At 53.4% G+C, this 16,941-nt stretch overlaps 1 protein-coding gene across 3 annotated transcripts in view; it reads right to left on the reverse strand.

Annotated features, from left to right (window-relative positions):
• QPRT (quinolinate phosphoribosyltransferase) overlaps positions 1-16,941 on the reverse strand; it is a 49,967-nt gene that overhangs the window by 9,551 nt on the left and 23,475 nt on the right. For all 3 annotated transcript variants that reach the window (XM_069984754.1, XM_069984753.1, XM_069984752.1), the window contains 2 exons: positions 12,926-13,208; positions 2,042-2,316 (listed from right to left, as the gene is read on the reverse strand). In XM_069984754.1, the coding sequence (XP_069840855.1) occupies positions 2,042-2,316; positions 12,926-13,208 (558 nt within the window). The remainder of the gene's footprint in view (positions 1-2,041; positions 2,317-12,925; positions 13,209-16,941) is intronic.

A 16,941-nucleotide genomic window follows, 5' to 3' on the forward strand; every position in this document is an offset into this window, starting at 1 on the left:
GGACATTTAGGGGGATACACTGTGGGGGGAGGACATTTAGGGGGATACACTGTGGGGGGAGGACATTTAGGAGGATACACTGTGGGAGGGGACATTTAGGGGGATACACTGTGGGAGGAGGACATTTCGGGGGATACACTATGGGGGAGGACATTTCGGGGGATACACTGTGGGAGGAGGACATTTAGGGGGATACACTGTGGGGGGAGGACATTTAGGAGGATACACTGTGGGGGGAGGACATTTAGGAGGATACACTGTGTGTGGGGGGACATTTAGGAGGATACACTGTGTGTGTGGGGGGACATTTAGGAGGATACACTGTGTGTGGGAGGACATTTAGGAGGATACACTGTGTGTGTGGGGGGGGACATTTAGGAGGATACTGTCAGGGACCGGACAGCAGGACAAGACAACACAGTGAGCCTTAAGCTCAGCCCCGCCCACTGTCCTCTACCTATTTGCCACAATCCGCCCTAAGATGGCGGCGAGCAACTGGGCGGCGGTCCCTGCACTGGCTAGGTGGGACACAAGGACCAGACAGACAAAACACAATAAAGAATGGTCGACAGTCCAGGTCACAACAATCGGGCAGCAAAAGTACAAAATCACAATCCAAAGGCAAGGTCAATAAACAGGCAGTATGGTCAGGGGCAGCAGCAAGCAGGAAAGGTCAGAAATACAAAGCAGGGTCAGAATCAACAGAGCAAGAATAGCAAACGCAGAACCAGGCAGAGACGCGCTCAATATCCAGCAAAGATATCCCAGACTGGGTAGTTATATAGGAGGCCAGGGTTCTGATCCAGAACATAATTGGACCATCCCCCTGATCTCCAAGCACAGACAGCTGAGAACAAAACAGATCCACTGGCAGGAAGACCAGTCAGTCACAGCAGAACCAAAACACAGATTAACCCTGACATGGCCAGACAGAACTCAGCAGGTAAAGTCGGGTGTGTCTCTCAAGGTGAGCAATAAACCAGAGTTCACACACTACAAAACAAAACACAGAAACAGAATGCAAGAAAATCAGCGCCTTCTCGGCCGCACAGCGCGAGCAGAGGGACGCATGACGCTCCGCAAAGATACCATCCTGACAGTATATACCTGTGGAGGGAGGACATTTAGGGGGATACACTATGGGGGGAGGACATTTAGGGGGATACACTGTGGGGGGAGGACATTTAGGGGGATACACTGTGGGAGGGGACATTTAGGGGGATACACTATGGGGGGAGGACATTTAGGGGGATACACTGTGGGAGGGGACATTTAGGGGGATACACTGTGGGGGGAGGACATTTAGGGGGATACACTGTGGGAGGGGACATTTAGGGGGATACACTGTGGGGGGAGGACATTTAGGGGGATACACTATGGGGGGAGGACATTTAGGGGGATACACTGTGGGAGGGGACATTTAGGGGGATACACTATGGGGGGAGGACATTTAGGGGGATACACTGTGGGAGGGGACATTTAGGGGGATACACTGTGGGGGGAGGACATTTAGGGGGATACACTGTGGGGGAGGGGACATTTAGGGGGATACACTGTGGGAGGGGGAGGACATTTAGGGGGATACACTGTGGGGGGAGGGGACATTTAGGGGGATACACTGTGGGGGGAAGACATATAGGGGGATACACTGTGGGGGGAGGACATTTAGGGGGATACACTGTGGGAGGGGGAGGACATTTAGGGGGATACACTGTGGGAGGGGACATTTAGGGGGATACACTGTGGGAGGGGACATTTAGGGGGATACACTGTGGGGGGAGGACATATAGGAGGATACACTGTGGGGGAGGGGACATTTAGGGGGATACACTGTGGGAGGGGACATTTAGGGGGATACACTGTAGGAGGGGACATTTAGGGGGATACACTGTGGGGGGAAGACATATAGGGGGATACACTGTGTGTGGGGGGGGGGGGGGCATTTAGGAGGATACACTGTGTGTGTGGGGACATTTAGGAGGATACACTATGGAGGGAGGACATTTAGGAGGATACACTGTGGGATCCAATCTTTTTATACCTTTCTGACTCCTCCCATTGCCCATATATGGTTATCCTTTAGCATGATCAGGTCGCTCATCCCGTAGCGGTGTGTTCCAGCTCCTCCCACCAGCAGCCCGTACTTCTCCGCCAGGCGGAATCCAGGAGTGGTTTTCCGGGTCCCTGTAACCTGTCCCTGCCATCCCGCTGCCTGGGCCTGCTCTGATACCTGCCTGGCCAGTGTGGCCACTCCGCTGACCCGGGAAAGGACATTAAGCGCCGAGCGTTCTGCCAGGAGGAGATCAGTCACATGTCCTGGAATAGAGAAGAGTATATACGGTATACACATAGTCACCAGTATTAGAGGAGGAGTCACCCTTCACATACAGTGTTTACGGTATATACATTGTCACCAGTATAGGATGAGTCTCCCCTCACATACAGTATATAAAGTATATACATAATTATCAGTATAGGAGGAGGAGTCACCCCTCACATACAGTATATACATAGTAACCAGTATAGGAGTAGAAGTCACCCCTCACATACAGTATATACGGTATATACATAGTAACCAGTATAGGAGGAGGAGTCACCCCTCACATACAGTATATACGATATATACATAGTAACCAGTATAGGAGGAGGAGTCACCCCTCACATACAGTATATACATAGTAACCAGTATAGGAGTAGGAGTCACCCCTCACATACAGTATATACGGTATATACATAGTAACCAGTATAGGAGGAGGAGTCACCCCTCACATACAGTATATACATAGTAACCAGTATAGGAGTAGGAGTCACCCCTCACATACAGTATATACGGTATATACATAGTAACCAGTATAGGAGGAGGAGTCACCCCACACATACAGTATATACGGTATATACATAGTAACCAGTATAGGAGGAGGAGTCACCCCTCACATACAGTATATACGGTATATACATAGTAAGCAGTATAGGAGGAGGAGTCACCCCTCACATACAGTATATACGGTATATACGTAGTAACCAGTATAGGAGGAGGAGTCACCCCTCACATACAGTATATATGGTATATACGTAGTAACCAGTATAGGAGGAGGAGTCACCCCTCACATACAGTATATACGGTATATACGTAGTAACCAGTATAGGAGGAGGAGTCACCCCTCACATACAGTATATACGATATATACATAGTAACCAGTATAGGAGGAGGAGTCACCCCTCACATACAGTATATATGGTATATACGTAGTAACCAGTATAGGAGGAGTCACCCCTCACATACAGTATATACGATATATACATAGTAACCAGTATAGGAGGAGGAGTCACCCCACACATACAGTATATACGGTATATACATAGCAACCAGTATAGGAGGAGGAGTCACCCCTCACATACAGTATATATGGTATATACATAGTAACCAGTATAGGAGGAGGAGTCACCCCACACATACAGTATATACGGTATATACATAGCAACCAGTATAGGAGGAGGAGTCACCCCTCACATACAGTATATACGGTATATACGTAGTAACCAGTATAGGAGGAGGAGTCACCCCTCACATACAGTATATATGGTATATACATAGTAACCAATATAGGAGGAGGAGTCACCCCTCCCATACAGTATATACATAGTAACAAGTATAGGAGGAGGAGTCACCCCTCACATACAGTATATACGGTATATACATAGTAACCAGTATAGGAGGAGGAGTCACCCCTCACATACAGTATATACATAGTAACCAGTATAGGAGGAGGAGTCACCCCACACATACAGTATATAAAGTATATACATAATTATCAGTATAGGAGGAGGAGTCACCCCTCACATACAGTATATACATAGTAACCAGTATAGGAGGAGGAGTCACCCCACACATACAGTATATACGGTATATACATAGTAACCAGTATAGGAGGAGGAGTCACCCCTCACATACAGTATATACGGTATATACATAGTAAGCAGTATAGGAGGAGGAGTCACCCCTCACATACAGTATATACGGTATATACATAGTAAGCAGTATAGGAGGAGGAGTCACCCCTCACATACAGTATATATGGTATATACATAGTAACCAGTTTAGGAGGAGTCACCCCTCACATACAGTATATATGGTATATACATAGTAACCAATATAGGAGGAGGAGTCACTCCTCACATACAGTTTATACGGTATATACATAGTAACCAGTATAGGAGGAGTCACCCCTCACATACAGTATATACGGTATATACATAGTAACCAGTATAGGAGGAGGAGTCACCCCTCCCATACAGTATATACATAGTAACAAGTATAGGAGGAGGAGTCACTCCTCACATACAATATATATGGTATATACGTAGTAACCAGTATAGGAGGAGGAGTCACCCCTCACATACAGTATATATGGTATATACGTAGTAACCAGTATAGGAGGAGTCACCCCTCACATACAGTATATACGGTATATACGTAGTAACCAGTATAGGAGGAGGAGTCACCCCTCACATACAGTATATACGATATATACATAGTAACCAGTATAGGAGGAGGAGTCTCCCCTCACATACAGTATATACATAGTAACCAGTATAGGAGGAGTCACCCCTCACATACAGTATATACGGTATATACGTAGTAACCAGTATAGGAGGAGGAGTCACCCCTCACATACAGTATATATGGTATATACATAGTAACCAGTATAGGAGGAGTCACCCCTCACATACAGTATATATGGTATATACATAGTAACCAATATAGGAGGAGGAGTCACCCCTCCCATACAGTATATACATAGTAACAAGTATAGGAGGAGGAGTCACCCCTCACATACAGTATATACGGTATATACGTAGTAACCAGTATAGGAGGAGTCACCCCTCACATACAGTATATACGGTATATACGTAGTAACCAGTATAGGAGGAGGAGTCACCCCTCACATACAGTATATACGATATATACATAGTAACCAGTATAGGAGGAGGAGTCACCCCTCACATACAGTATATACATAGTAACCAGTATAGGAGGAGGAGTCACCCCTCACATACAGTATATACGGTATATACGTAGTAACCAGTATAGGAGGAGGAGTCACCCCTCACATACAGTATATACAATATATACGTAGTAACCAGTATAGGAGGAGGAGTCACCCCTCACATACAGTATATATGGTATATATACGTAGTAACCAGTATAGGAGGAGGAGTCACCCCTCACATACAGTATATACGGTATATACGTAGTAACCAGCATAGGAGGAGGAGTCACCCCTCACATACAGTATATACGGTATATACATAGTAACCAGTATAGGAGGAGGAGTCACCCCTCACATACAGTATATACGGTATATACGTAGTAACCAGTATAGGAGGAGGAGTCACCCCTCACATACAGTATATACGGTATATACATAGTAACCAGTATAGGAGGAGGAGTCACCCCTCACATACAGTATATACGGTATATACGTAGTAACCAGTATAGGAGGAGGAGTCACCCCTCACATACAGTATATACGGTATATACGTAGTAACCAGTATAGGAGGAGGAGTCACCCCTCACATACAGTATATACGGTATATACGTAGTGACCAGTATAGGAGGAGGAGTCACCCCTCACATACAGTATATACGGTATATACATAGTAACCAGTATAGGAGGAGGAGTCACCCCTCACATACAGTATATACGGTATATACGTAGTAACCAGTATAGGAGGAGGAGTCACCCCTCACATACAGTATATACGGTATATACGTAGTAACCAGTATAGGAGGAGGAGTCACCCCTCACATACAGTATATACGGTATATACGTAGTAACCAGTATAGGAGGAGGAGTTTGGGATCTGGTGCTGATCAGGTTAGAGAACTCTTCAATCTGGCCTGTAATGTAGAGGATACACTGCCCCATTGCTGGTGTGATAATTTGGGGGCCCATGATAACAGACAGTGACACCCTCTGTCAGGAGAGGAGAGGCAGGCACAGGAGAGGAGAGGCAGGCACAGGAGAGGAGAGGAGAGGCAGGCACAGGTCAGGAGAGGAGAGGCAGGCACAGGAGAGGAGAGGCAGGCACAGGAGAGGAGAGGCAGGCACAGGAGAGGAGAGGAGAGGCAGGCACAGGTCAGGAGAGGAGAGGCAGGCACAGGAGAGAAGAGGCAGGCACAGGAGAGGAAAGGCAGGCACAGGAGAGGAGAGGCAGGCACAGGAGAGGAGAGGCAGGCACAGGAGAGGAGAGGAGAGGCAGGCACAGGTCAGGAGAGGAGAGGCAGGCACAGGAGAGGAGAGGCAGGCACAGGAGAGGAGAGGCAGGCACAGGAGAGGAGAGGAGAGGCAGGCACAGGTCAGGAGAGGAGAGGCAGGCACAGGAGAGAAGAGGCAGGCACAGGAGAGGAAAGGCAGGCACAGGAGAGGAGAGGCAGGCACAGGAGAGGAGAGGCAGGCACAGGAGAGGAGAGGCAGGCACAGGAGAGGAGAGGAGAGGCAGGCACAGGTCAGGAGAGGAGAGGCAGGCACAGGAGAGAAGAGGCAGGCACAGGAGAGGAAAGGCAGGCACAGGAGAGGAGAGGCAGGCACAGGAGAGGAGAGGCAGGCACAGGAGAGGAAAGGCAGGCACAGGAGAGGAGAGGAGAGGCAGGCACAGGTCAGGAGAGGAGAGGCAGGCACAGGAGAGAAGAGGCAGGCACAGGAGAGGAAAGGCAGGCACAGGAGAGGAAAGGCAGGCACAGGAGAGGAGAGGAGAGGCAGGCACAGGAGAGGAGAGGAGAGGCAGGCACAGGAGAGGAGAGGAGAGGCAGGCACAGGAGAGGAGAGGCAGGCACAGGAGAGTAGAGGCAGGCACAGGACAGGACAGGAGAGGCAAGCACAGGACAGGAGAGGAGAGGCAGGCACAGGACAGGACAGGAGAGGAGAGGCAGGCACAGGACAGGAGAGGAGAGGCAGGCACAGGACAGGAGAGAACAGGAGAGGAGAGGCAGGCACAGGACAGGAGAGAACAGGAGAGGAGCGGCAGGCACAGGACAGAACAGGGGAGGAGAGGCAGGCACAGGACAGAACAGGGGAGGAGAGGCAGGCACAGGACAGAACAGGAGAGGAGAGGCAGGCACAGGACAGAACAGGAGATGAGGGGCAGGTACAGGACAGAACAGGAGAGGAGAGGCAGGCACAGGACAGAACAGGGGAGGAGAGGCAGGCACAGGACAGAACAGGGGAGGAGAGGCAGGCACAGGACAGAACAGGAGAGGAAAGGCAGGCACAGGACAGAACAGGGGAGGAGAGGCAGGCACAGGACAGAACAGGAGAGGAAAGGCAGGCACAGGACAGAACAGGAGAGGAGAGGCAGGCACAGGACAGAACAGGAGAGGAGAGGCAGGCACATGACAGAACAGGAGAGGAGAGGCAGGCACAGGACAGAACAGGAGAGGAGAGGCAGGCACAGGACAGAACAGGAGAGGAAAGGCAGGCACAGGACAGAACAGGAGAGGAGAGGCAGGCACAGGACAGAACAGGAGAGGAGAGGCAGGCACATGACAGAACAGGAGAGGAGAGGCAGGCACAGGACAGAACAGGGGAGGAGAGGCAGGCACAGGACAGAACAGGAGAGGACAGGAGAGGAGAGGCAGGCACAGGACAGAGCAGGAGAGATGAGGCAGGTACAGGACAGGAGAGAACAGGAGAGGATCGGCAGGCACAGGACAGGACAGGAGAGGAGAGGCAGGCACAGGACAGAACAGGAGAGGAGAGGCAGGCACAGGACAGGAGAGAACAGGAGAGGAGAAGCAGGCACAGGACAGGAAAGAACAGGAGAGGAAGGTTCAGGACAGAAAAGGAGAGAAGAGGCAGGCACAGGACAGAACAGGAGAGGAGAGGCAGGCACAGGAGAGGAGAGGCAGGCAAAGAAGAGGAGAGGCAGGCACAGGACAGGACAGGAGAGGCAGGCACAGGACAGAACAGGAGAGGAGAGGCAGGCACAGGAGAGGAGAGGCAGGCACAGGAGAGGAGAGGCAGGCAAAGGAGAGGAGAGGCAGGCACAGGACAGGACAGGAGAGGCAGGCACAGGACAGGAGAGGCAGGCACAGGACAGGAGAGGCAGGCACAGGACAGGAGAGGCAGGCACAGGACAGGAGATGAGAGGCAGGCACAGGACAGGAGAGGAGAGGCAGGCACAGGACAGGAGAGGAGAGGCAGGCACAGGACAGGAGAGAACAGGAGAGGAGAGGCAGGCACAGGACAGGAGAGAACTGGAGAGGAGAGGCAGGCACAGGACAGAACAGGGGAGGAGAGGCAGGCACAGGACAGAACAGGAGAGGACAGGAGAGGAGAGGCAGGCACAGGACAGAGCAGGAGAGATGAGGCAGGTACAGGACAGGAGAAAACAGGAGAGGAGCGGCAGGCACAGGACAGGACAGGAGAGGAGAGGCAGGCACAGGACAGAACAGGAGAGGAGAGGCAGGCACAGGACAGGAGAGAACAGGAGAGGAGAGGCAGGCACAGGACAGGAAAGAACGGGAGAGGAAGGTTCAGGACAGAAAAGGAGAGAAGAGGCAGGCACAGGACAGAACAGGAGAGGAGAGGCAGGCAAAGGACAGAACAGGAGAGGAGAGGCAGGCACAGGAGAGGAGAGGCAGGCACAGGAGAGGAGAGGCAGGCACAGGAGAGGAGAGGCAGGCACAGGAGAGGAGAGGCAGGCAAAGGAGAGGAGAGGCAGGCACAGGACAGGACAGGAGAGGCAGGCACAGGACAGGAGAGGCAGGCACAGGACAGGACAGGAGAGGCAGGCACAGGACAGGAGAGGCAGGCACAGGACAGGAGATGAGAGGCAGGCACAGGACAGGACAGGAGAGGCAGGCACAGGAGAGGAGAGGCAGGCACAGGAGAGGAGAGGCAGGCACAGGAGAGGAGAGGCAGGCAAAGGAGAGGAGAGGCAGGCACAGGACAGGACAGGAGAGGCAGGCACAGGACAGGAGAGGCAGGCACAGGACAGGACAGGAGAGGCAGGCACAGGACAGGAGAGGCAGGCACAGGACAGGAGATGAGAGGCAGGCACAGGACAGGACAGGAGAGGAGAGGCAGGCACAGGACAGGAGAGGAGAGGCAGGCACAGGACAGGAGAGAACAGGAGAGGAGAGGCAGGCACAGGACAGGAGAGAACTGGAGAGGAGAGGCAGGCACAGGACAGGAGAGAACAGGAGAGGAGAGGCAGGCACAGGACAGAACAGGGGAGGAGAGGCAGGCACAGGACAGAACAGGAGAGGAGAGGCAGGCACAGGACAGAACAGGAGAGGCAGGCACAGGACAGAACAGGAGAGGAGAGGCAGGCACGGGACAGAACAGGAGAGGAGAGGCAGGCACAGGACAGAACAGGGGAGGAGGGGAAGGCACAGAACAGAACAGGGGAGGAGAGGCAGGCACAGGACAGAACAGGAGAGGAGAGGTGAGGCAGGCACAGGACAGAACAGGGGAGGTGAGGCAGGCACAGGACAGAACAGGAGAGGAGAGGCAGGCACAGGACAGAACAGGAGAGGAGAGGCAGGCACAGGACAGAACAGGAGAGGAGAGGCAGGCACAGGACAGAACAGGAGAGGAGAAGCAGGCACAGGACAGAACAAGGGAGGAGGGGAAGGCACAGGACAGAACAGGGGAGGAGGGGCAGGCACAGGACAGAGCAGGAGAGATGAGGCAGGCACAGGACAGGACAGAACAGGAGAGGCAGGCACAGGACAGAACAGGGGAGAAGAGGCAGGCACAGGACAGGAGAGAACAGTAGAGGAGAGGCAGGCACAGGACAGGAGAGAACAGGAGAGGCAGGTTCAGGACAGAAAAGGAGAGAAGAGGCAGGCACAGGACAGAACAGGAGAGGAGAGGTGAGGCAGGCACAGGACAGAACAGGAGAGGAGAGGCAGGCACAGGACAGAACAGGGGAGGAGAGGCAGGCACAGGACAGAACAGGAGAGGAGAGGCAGGCACAGGACAGGAGAGAACAGGAGAGGAGAGGCAGGCACAGGACAGGAGAGGAGAGGCAGGCACTGGACAGAACAGGAGAGGAGAGGCAGGCACAGGACAGAACAGGAGAGGAGAGGCAGGCACAGGACAGGCCAGGAGAAAACAGGAGAGGAGAGGCAGGTACAGGACAGGACAGGACAGGAGAGAACTGGAGAGGAGAGGCAGGCACAGGACAGGAGAGGCAGGCACAGGACAGAACAGGAGAGGTGAGGCAGGCACAGGACAGGAGAGGAAAGGCAGGCACAGGACAGAACAGGAGAGGTGAGGCAGGCACATGACAGGAGAGGAGAGAAGAGGCAGGCACAGGACAGGACAGGAGAGAAGAGGCAGGCACAGGACAGGAGAGAACAGGAGAGGAGAGGCAGGCACAGGACAGGAGAGAACAGGAGAGGAGAGGCAGGCACAGGACAGGAGAGAACAGGAGAGGAGAGGCAGGCACAGGACAGGAGAGAACAGGAGAGGAGAGGCAGGCACAGGACAGAACAGGGGAGGAGAGGCAGGCACAGGACAGAACAGGAGAGAACAGGAGAGGAGAGGCAGGCACAGGACAGAACAGGAGAGGAGAGGCAGGAACAGGACAGAACAGGAGAGGAGAGGCAGGCACAGGACAGAACAGGAGAGGAGGGGCAGGTACAGGACAGAGCAGCAGAGGCAGGTACAGGAGAGAAAAGGGGAGGAGAGGCAGGCACAGGACAGGAGAGAACAGGGGAGGAGAGGCAGGCACAGGACAGGAGAGAACAGGGGAGGAGAAGCAGGCACAGGACAGGAGAGAACAGGGGAGGAGAGGCAGGCACAGGAGAGAACAGGGGAGGAGAGGCAGGCACAGGACAGAACAGGAAATGAGAGGCAGGCACAGGACAGGAGAGAACAGGAGAGGAGAGGCAGGCACAGGACAGAACAGGAGAGAACAGGAGAGGAGAGGCAGGCACAGGACAGAGCAGGAGAGGAGAGGCAGGCACAGGACAGAACAGGAGAGGAGAGGCAGGCACAGGACAGAACAGGGGAGGAGAGGCAGCCACAGGACAGAACAGGGGAGGAGAGGCAGGTACAGGACAGAACAGGGGAGGAGAGGCAGGCACAGGACAGAACAGGAGAGGAGAGGCAGGCACAGGACAGAGCAGGAGAGATGAGGCAGGTACAGGACAGGAGAGAACAGGAGAGGAGTGGCAGGCACAGGACAGGACAGGAGAGGAGAGGCAGGCACAGGACAGGACAGGAGAGGCAGGCACAGGACAGAACAGGAGAGAACAGGAGAGGAGAGGCAGGTACAGGACAGAACAGGGGAGGAGAGGCAGGTACAGGACATGAGAGAACAGGAGAGGAGAGGCAGGCACAGGACAGAAAAGGAGAGGTCAGGCAGGCACAGGACAGGAGAGGAGAGGCAGGCACAGGACAGGAGAGAAGAGGCAGGCACAGGACAGGAGAGGCAGGCTCAGGACAGGACAGGAGAGGAGAGGCTGGCACAGGACAGGAGAGAACAGGAGAGGAGAGGCAGGCACAGGACAGGAGAGAACAGGAGAGGATAGGCAGGCACAGGACAGAACAGGAGAGGAGAGGCAGGCACAGGACAGAACAGGAAAGGAGGGGCAGGTACATGACAGAACAGGAGAGGAGAGGCAGGCACAGGACAGAAAAGGAGAGAAGAGACAGGCACAGGACAGGAGAGGAGAGGCAGGCACAGGACAGGACAGGAGAGGAGAGGCAGGCACAGGACAGGAGAGAACAGGAGAGGAGAGGCAGGCACAGGACAGGAGAGAACAGGAGAGGAGAGGCAGGCACAGGACAGAACAGGAGAGGAGAGGCAGGCACAGGACAGAACAGGAGAGGAGGGGCAGGTACATGACAGAACAGGAGAGGAGAGGCAGGCACAGGACAGGAGAGGAGAGGCAGGCACAGGACAGAAAAAGAGAGAAGAGACAGGCACAGGCACAGGACAGGAGAGGAGAGGCAGGCACAGGACAGAACAGGAGAGGAGAGGCAGGCACAGGACAGAATAGGAGAGGAGAGGCAGGCACTGGACAGAACAGGAGAGGAGAGGCAGGCACAGGACAGAACAAGAGAGGAGAGGCAGGCACAGGACAGAGCAGGAGAGGAGAGGCAGGCACTGGACAGAACAGGAGAGGAGAGGCAGGCACAGGACAGAACAGGAGAGGAGAGGCAGGCACAGGACAGAACAGGAGAGGAAACGCAGGCACATGCAGACTTGTGATGACAATACACCATGGGGGACATTTATCATGCCTAAACTTTTCAGCAGAAAGTGGCCAGATGCAAATAAATTTATTCGCAAATGGCCGTTTCGAGAATAAAATATTTGCATCAGGTCACTTTCCGCCCGGTATGTCAGGGGGGTGGGGAGGGGGTATGGAGCAGGCGGGGAGGGGGGTGTCCACTTAATTTATCATTTTTTGGGGGGGAAAATAAGCACTCTAGCTCTGAGCCGGCGTAGGTTTCCTGCCGCGCGCACTGGATTTATGTAGAGGCAGTCCGCCCCTACATAAATATCCGCACCTTAGGAGCTGCGGGGACATTTTCAAGTCTGGCGCAGAAAACGGCGGATATAATAAATGTCCCCCCATGTCCAGTTACAGCAGGTGTGTGTGTGATTGTTATACACTGGACTTGCAGTGCCCCTTGTGAACTCCTGGAATCCCACTGCAGGCAAACAGAGAGGGGTCCCTCATAAAATACAGTAAATAGGCTTCTTTGAGAGAATTTAGTGAGCATGCTTTGTGGCCTACGCTGAGATGACTGTGCAGTGAGAAGGAGGTTAGCTATGTCCATTAACTGTAGACTTCTGTGAGAATGTAGTGGGCATGCTTTGTGACCTGTGTAGATTATAATGACTACATAAGACTGGCAGTATGGGGTCCACAGACAGACTGACAGGAAAACAGAGACATCACCTCGGACTATGGCCACTCTTGTAACTGGCTGAAGCCACGTGCCTTCTCTACACTCCCACTCCACGCTGCAGCCAGCCTCTTCACACACAGCCTGAAAGAAGGGGCATCCCGCCAACACCCCCACTGACTTGCACAGGAGTACTGCCTCTTGACATCCCTGCTCGTCACGGGATGCAGCCCAACCAGCAAAATCCAGCCATGGAGCGTCCTCTGCAAGCCATTCCCGAGCCAGCTGCTGAAGGCGGCATCGGGGCAGGAGAAGCCTGAGGTCACACGATGTCATCTAAGGGGACAAGGGAGAAGGATCAGGAGGTGGTCAGCAAGTGATCTAATCATTAATACACTGTGCCACCCCCCCAAGTAGCTATAACACTCTGAATCCCTGGCATCTTCATCTCAAAAACATCTCCAGAATCCGCCCATTTCTCACTACTGACACCGCTCAGACTCAGATTGTCGCCCTGATCCTTCCCGTCCTGACTACTGTAACTCCTACTAATCGCTCTTCCTCTCTCTAAGCTCTCCCCTCTCCAGTCTATCCTGAACGCAGCAGCCAGGCTCATCTTCCTCTCCAGCCGCTATACTAACGTCTCCCCTCTGTGCCAGTCACTGCACTGGTTACCCATTAAATCCAGAATCCACTTCAAACCTCATCACCCATAAAGCTCTCCACAACTCTGCCCTCCACAACTCTGCCCCCCATACATCTCCTCCCTCATCTCCACAACTCTGCCCTCCATACATCTCCTCCCTCATCTCCACAACTCTGCCCTCCATACATCTCCTCCCTCATCTCCACAACTCTGCCCCCCATACATCTCCTCCCTCATCTCCACAACTCTGCCCCCCATACATCTCCTCCCTCATCTCCACAACTCTGCCCCCTATACATCTCCTCCCTCATCTCCACAACTCTGCCCTCCATACATCTCCTCCCTCATCTCCACAACTCTGCCCTCCATACATCTCCTCCCTCATCTCCACAACTCTGCCCTCCATACATCTCCTCCCTCATCTCCACAACTCTGCCCTCCAAACATCTCCTCCCTCATCTCCACAACTCTGCCCTCCATACATCTCCTCCCTCATCTCCACAACTCTGCCCCCCATACATCTCCTCCCTCATCTCCACAACTCTGCCCTCCATACATCTCCTCCCTCATCTCCACAACTCTGCCCTCCATACATCTCCTCCCTCATCTCCACAACTCTGCCCTCCCCCATACATCTCCTCCCTCATCTCCACAACTCTGCCCTCCTCCATACATCTGCTAACTCATCTCCACAACTCTGCCCTCCATACATCTCCTCCCTCATCTCCACAACTCTGCCCTCCATACATCTCCTCCCTCATCTCCACAACTCTGCCCTCCCCCATACATCTCCTCCCTCATCTCCACAACTCTGCCCCTCCATACATCTCCTCCCTCATCTCCACAACTCTGCCCTCCATACATCTCCTCCCTCATCTCCACAACTCTGCCCTCCTCCATACATCTCCTCCCTCATCTCCACAACTCTGCCCTCCATACATCTCCTCCCTCATCTCCACAACTCTGCCCTCCATACATCTCCTCCCTCATCTCCACAACTCTGCCCTCCATACATCTCCTCATCTCCACAACTCTGCCCTACATACATCTCCTTATCTCCACAACTCTGCCCTCCATACATCTCCTCCCTCATCTCCACAACTCTGCCCTCCATACATCTCCTCATCTCCACAACTCTGCCCTACATACATCTCCTCATCTCCACAACTCTGCCCTCCATACATCTCCTCATCTCCACAACTCTGCCCTCCATACATCTCCTCCCTCATCTCCACAACTCTGCCCTCCCCATACATCTCCTCCCTCATCTCTACAACTCTGCCCTCCCCTATACATCTCCTCCCTCATCTCCACAACTCTGCCCCCCATACATCTCCTCCCTCATCTCCACAACTCTGCCCTCCATACATCTCCTCATCTCCACAACTCTGCCCTCCATACATCTCCTCCCTCATCTCCACAACTCTGCCCCTCAATACATCTCCTCCCTCATCTCCACAACTCTGCCCTCCATACATCTCCTCCCTCATCTCCACAACTCTGCCCTCCATACATCTCCTCATCTCCACAACTCTGCCCTCCATACATCTCCTCCCTCATCTCCACAACTCTGCCCTCCATACATCTCCTCATCTCCACAACTCTGCCCTCCATACATCTCCTCATCTCCACAACTCTGCCCTCCATACATCTCCTCATCTCCACAACTCTGCCCTCCATACATCTCCTCCCTCATCTCCACAACTCTGCCCTCCATACATCTCCTCCCTCATCTCCACAACTCTGCCCTCCATACATCTCCTCCCTTATCTCCACAACTCTGCCCTCCATACATCTCCTCCCTCATCTCCACAACTCTGCCCTCCATACATCTCCTCCCTCATCTCCACAACTCTGCCCTCCATACATCTCCTCATCTCCACAACTCTGCCCTACATACATCTCCTTATCTCCACAACTCTGCCCACCATACATCTCCTCATCTCCACAACTCTGCCCTCCATACATCTCCTCCCTCATCTCCACAACTCTGCCCTCCATACATCTCCTCCCTCATCTCCACAACTCTGCCCTCCATACATCTCCTCCCTCATCTCCACAACTCTGCCCTCCATACATCTCCTCCCTCATCTCCACAACTCTGCCCTCCATACATCTCCTCATCTCCACAACTCCACCCTCCATACATCTCCTCCCTCATCTCCACAACTCTGCCCTCCATACATCTCCTCCCTCATCTCCACAACTCTGCCCTCCATACATCTCCTCCCTCATCTCCACAACTCTGCCCTCCATACATCTCCTCCCTCATCTCCACAACTCTGCCCCCCATACATCTCCTCCCTCATCTCCACATCTCTGCCCTCCATACATCTCCTCCCTCATCTCCACAACTCTGCCCTCCATACATCTCCTTCCTCATCTCCACAACTCTGCCCTCCATACATCTCCTCCCTCATCTCCACAACTCTGCCCTCCATACATCTCCTCCCTCATCTCCACAACTCTGCCCCCATACATCTCCTCCCTCATCTCCACATCTCTGCCCTCCATACATCTCCTCCCTCATCTCCACATCTCTGCCCTCCATACATCTCCTCCCTCATCTCCACAACTCTGCCCCCCATACATCTCCTCCCTCATCTCAACAACTCTGCCCTCCATACATCTCCTCCCTCATCTTCACAACTCTGCCCCTCCATACATCTCCTCCCTCATCTCCACAACTCTGCCCTCCATACATCTCCTCCCTCATCTCCACAACTCTGCCCCTCCATACATCTCCTCCCTCATCTCCACAACTCTGCCCTCCATACATCTCCTCCCTCATCTCCACAACTCTGCCCTCCATACATCTCCTCCCTCATCTCCACAGCTCTGCCCCCCATACATCTCCTCCCTCATCTCCACAACTCTGCCCCTATATACATCTCCTCCCTCATCTCCACAACTCTGCCCTCCATACATCTCCTCCCTCATCTCCACAACTCTGCCCTCCATACATCTCCTCCCTCATCTCCACAACTCTGCTCTCCATACATCTTCTCATCTCCACAACTCTGCCCCTCCATACATCTCCTCCCTCATCTCCACAACTCTGCCCTCCATACATCTCCTCCCTCATCTCCACAACTCTGCCCTCCATACATCTCCTCCCTCATCTCCACAACTCTGCCCTCCATACATCTCCTCCCTCATCTCCACAACTCTGCCCTCCTCCATACATCTCCTCCCTCATATCCACAACTCTGCCCTCCATACATCTTCTCCCTCATCTCCACAACTCTGCCCTCCATACATCTCCCCCCTCATCTCCACAACTCTGCCCTCCATACATCTCCTCCCTCATCTCCACAACTCTGCCCCTCCATACATCTCCTCCCTCATCTCCACAACTCTGCCCTCCATACATCTCCTCCCTCATCTCCACAACTCTGCCCTCCATACATCTCCTCCCTCATC

Source organism: Dendropsophus ebraccatus, chromosome 9 (genome assembly GCF_027789765.1).
Source record: "Dendropsophus ebraccatus isolate aDenEbr1 chromosome 9, aDenEbr1.pat, whole genome shotgun sequence".
NCBI lineage: Eukaryota > Metazoa > Chordata > Amphibia > Anura > Hylidae > Dendropsophus > Dendropsophus ebraccatus.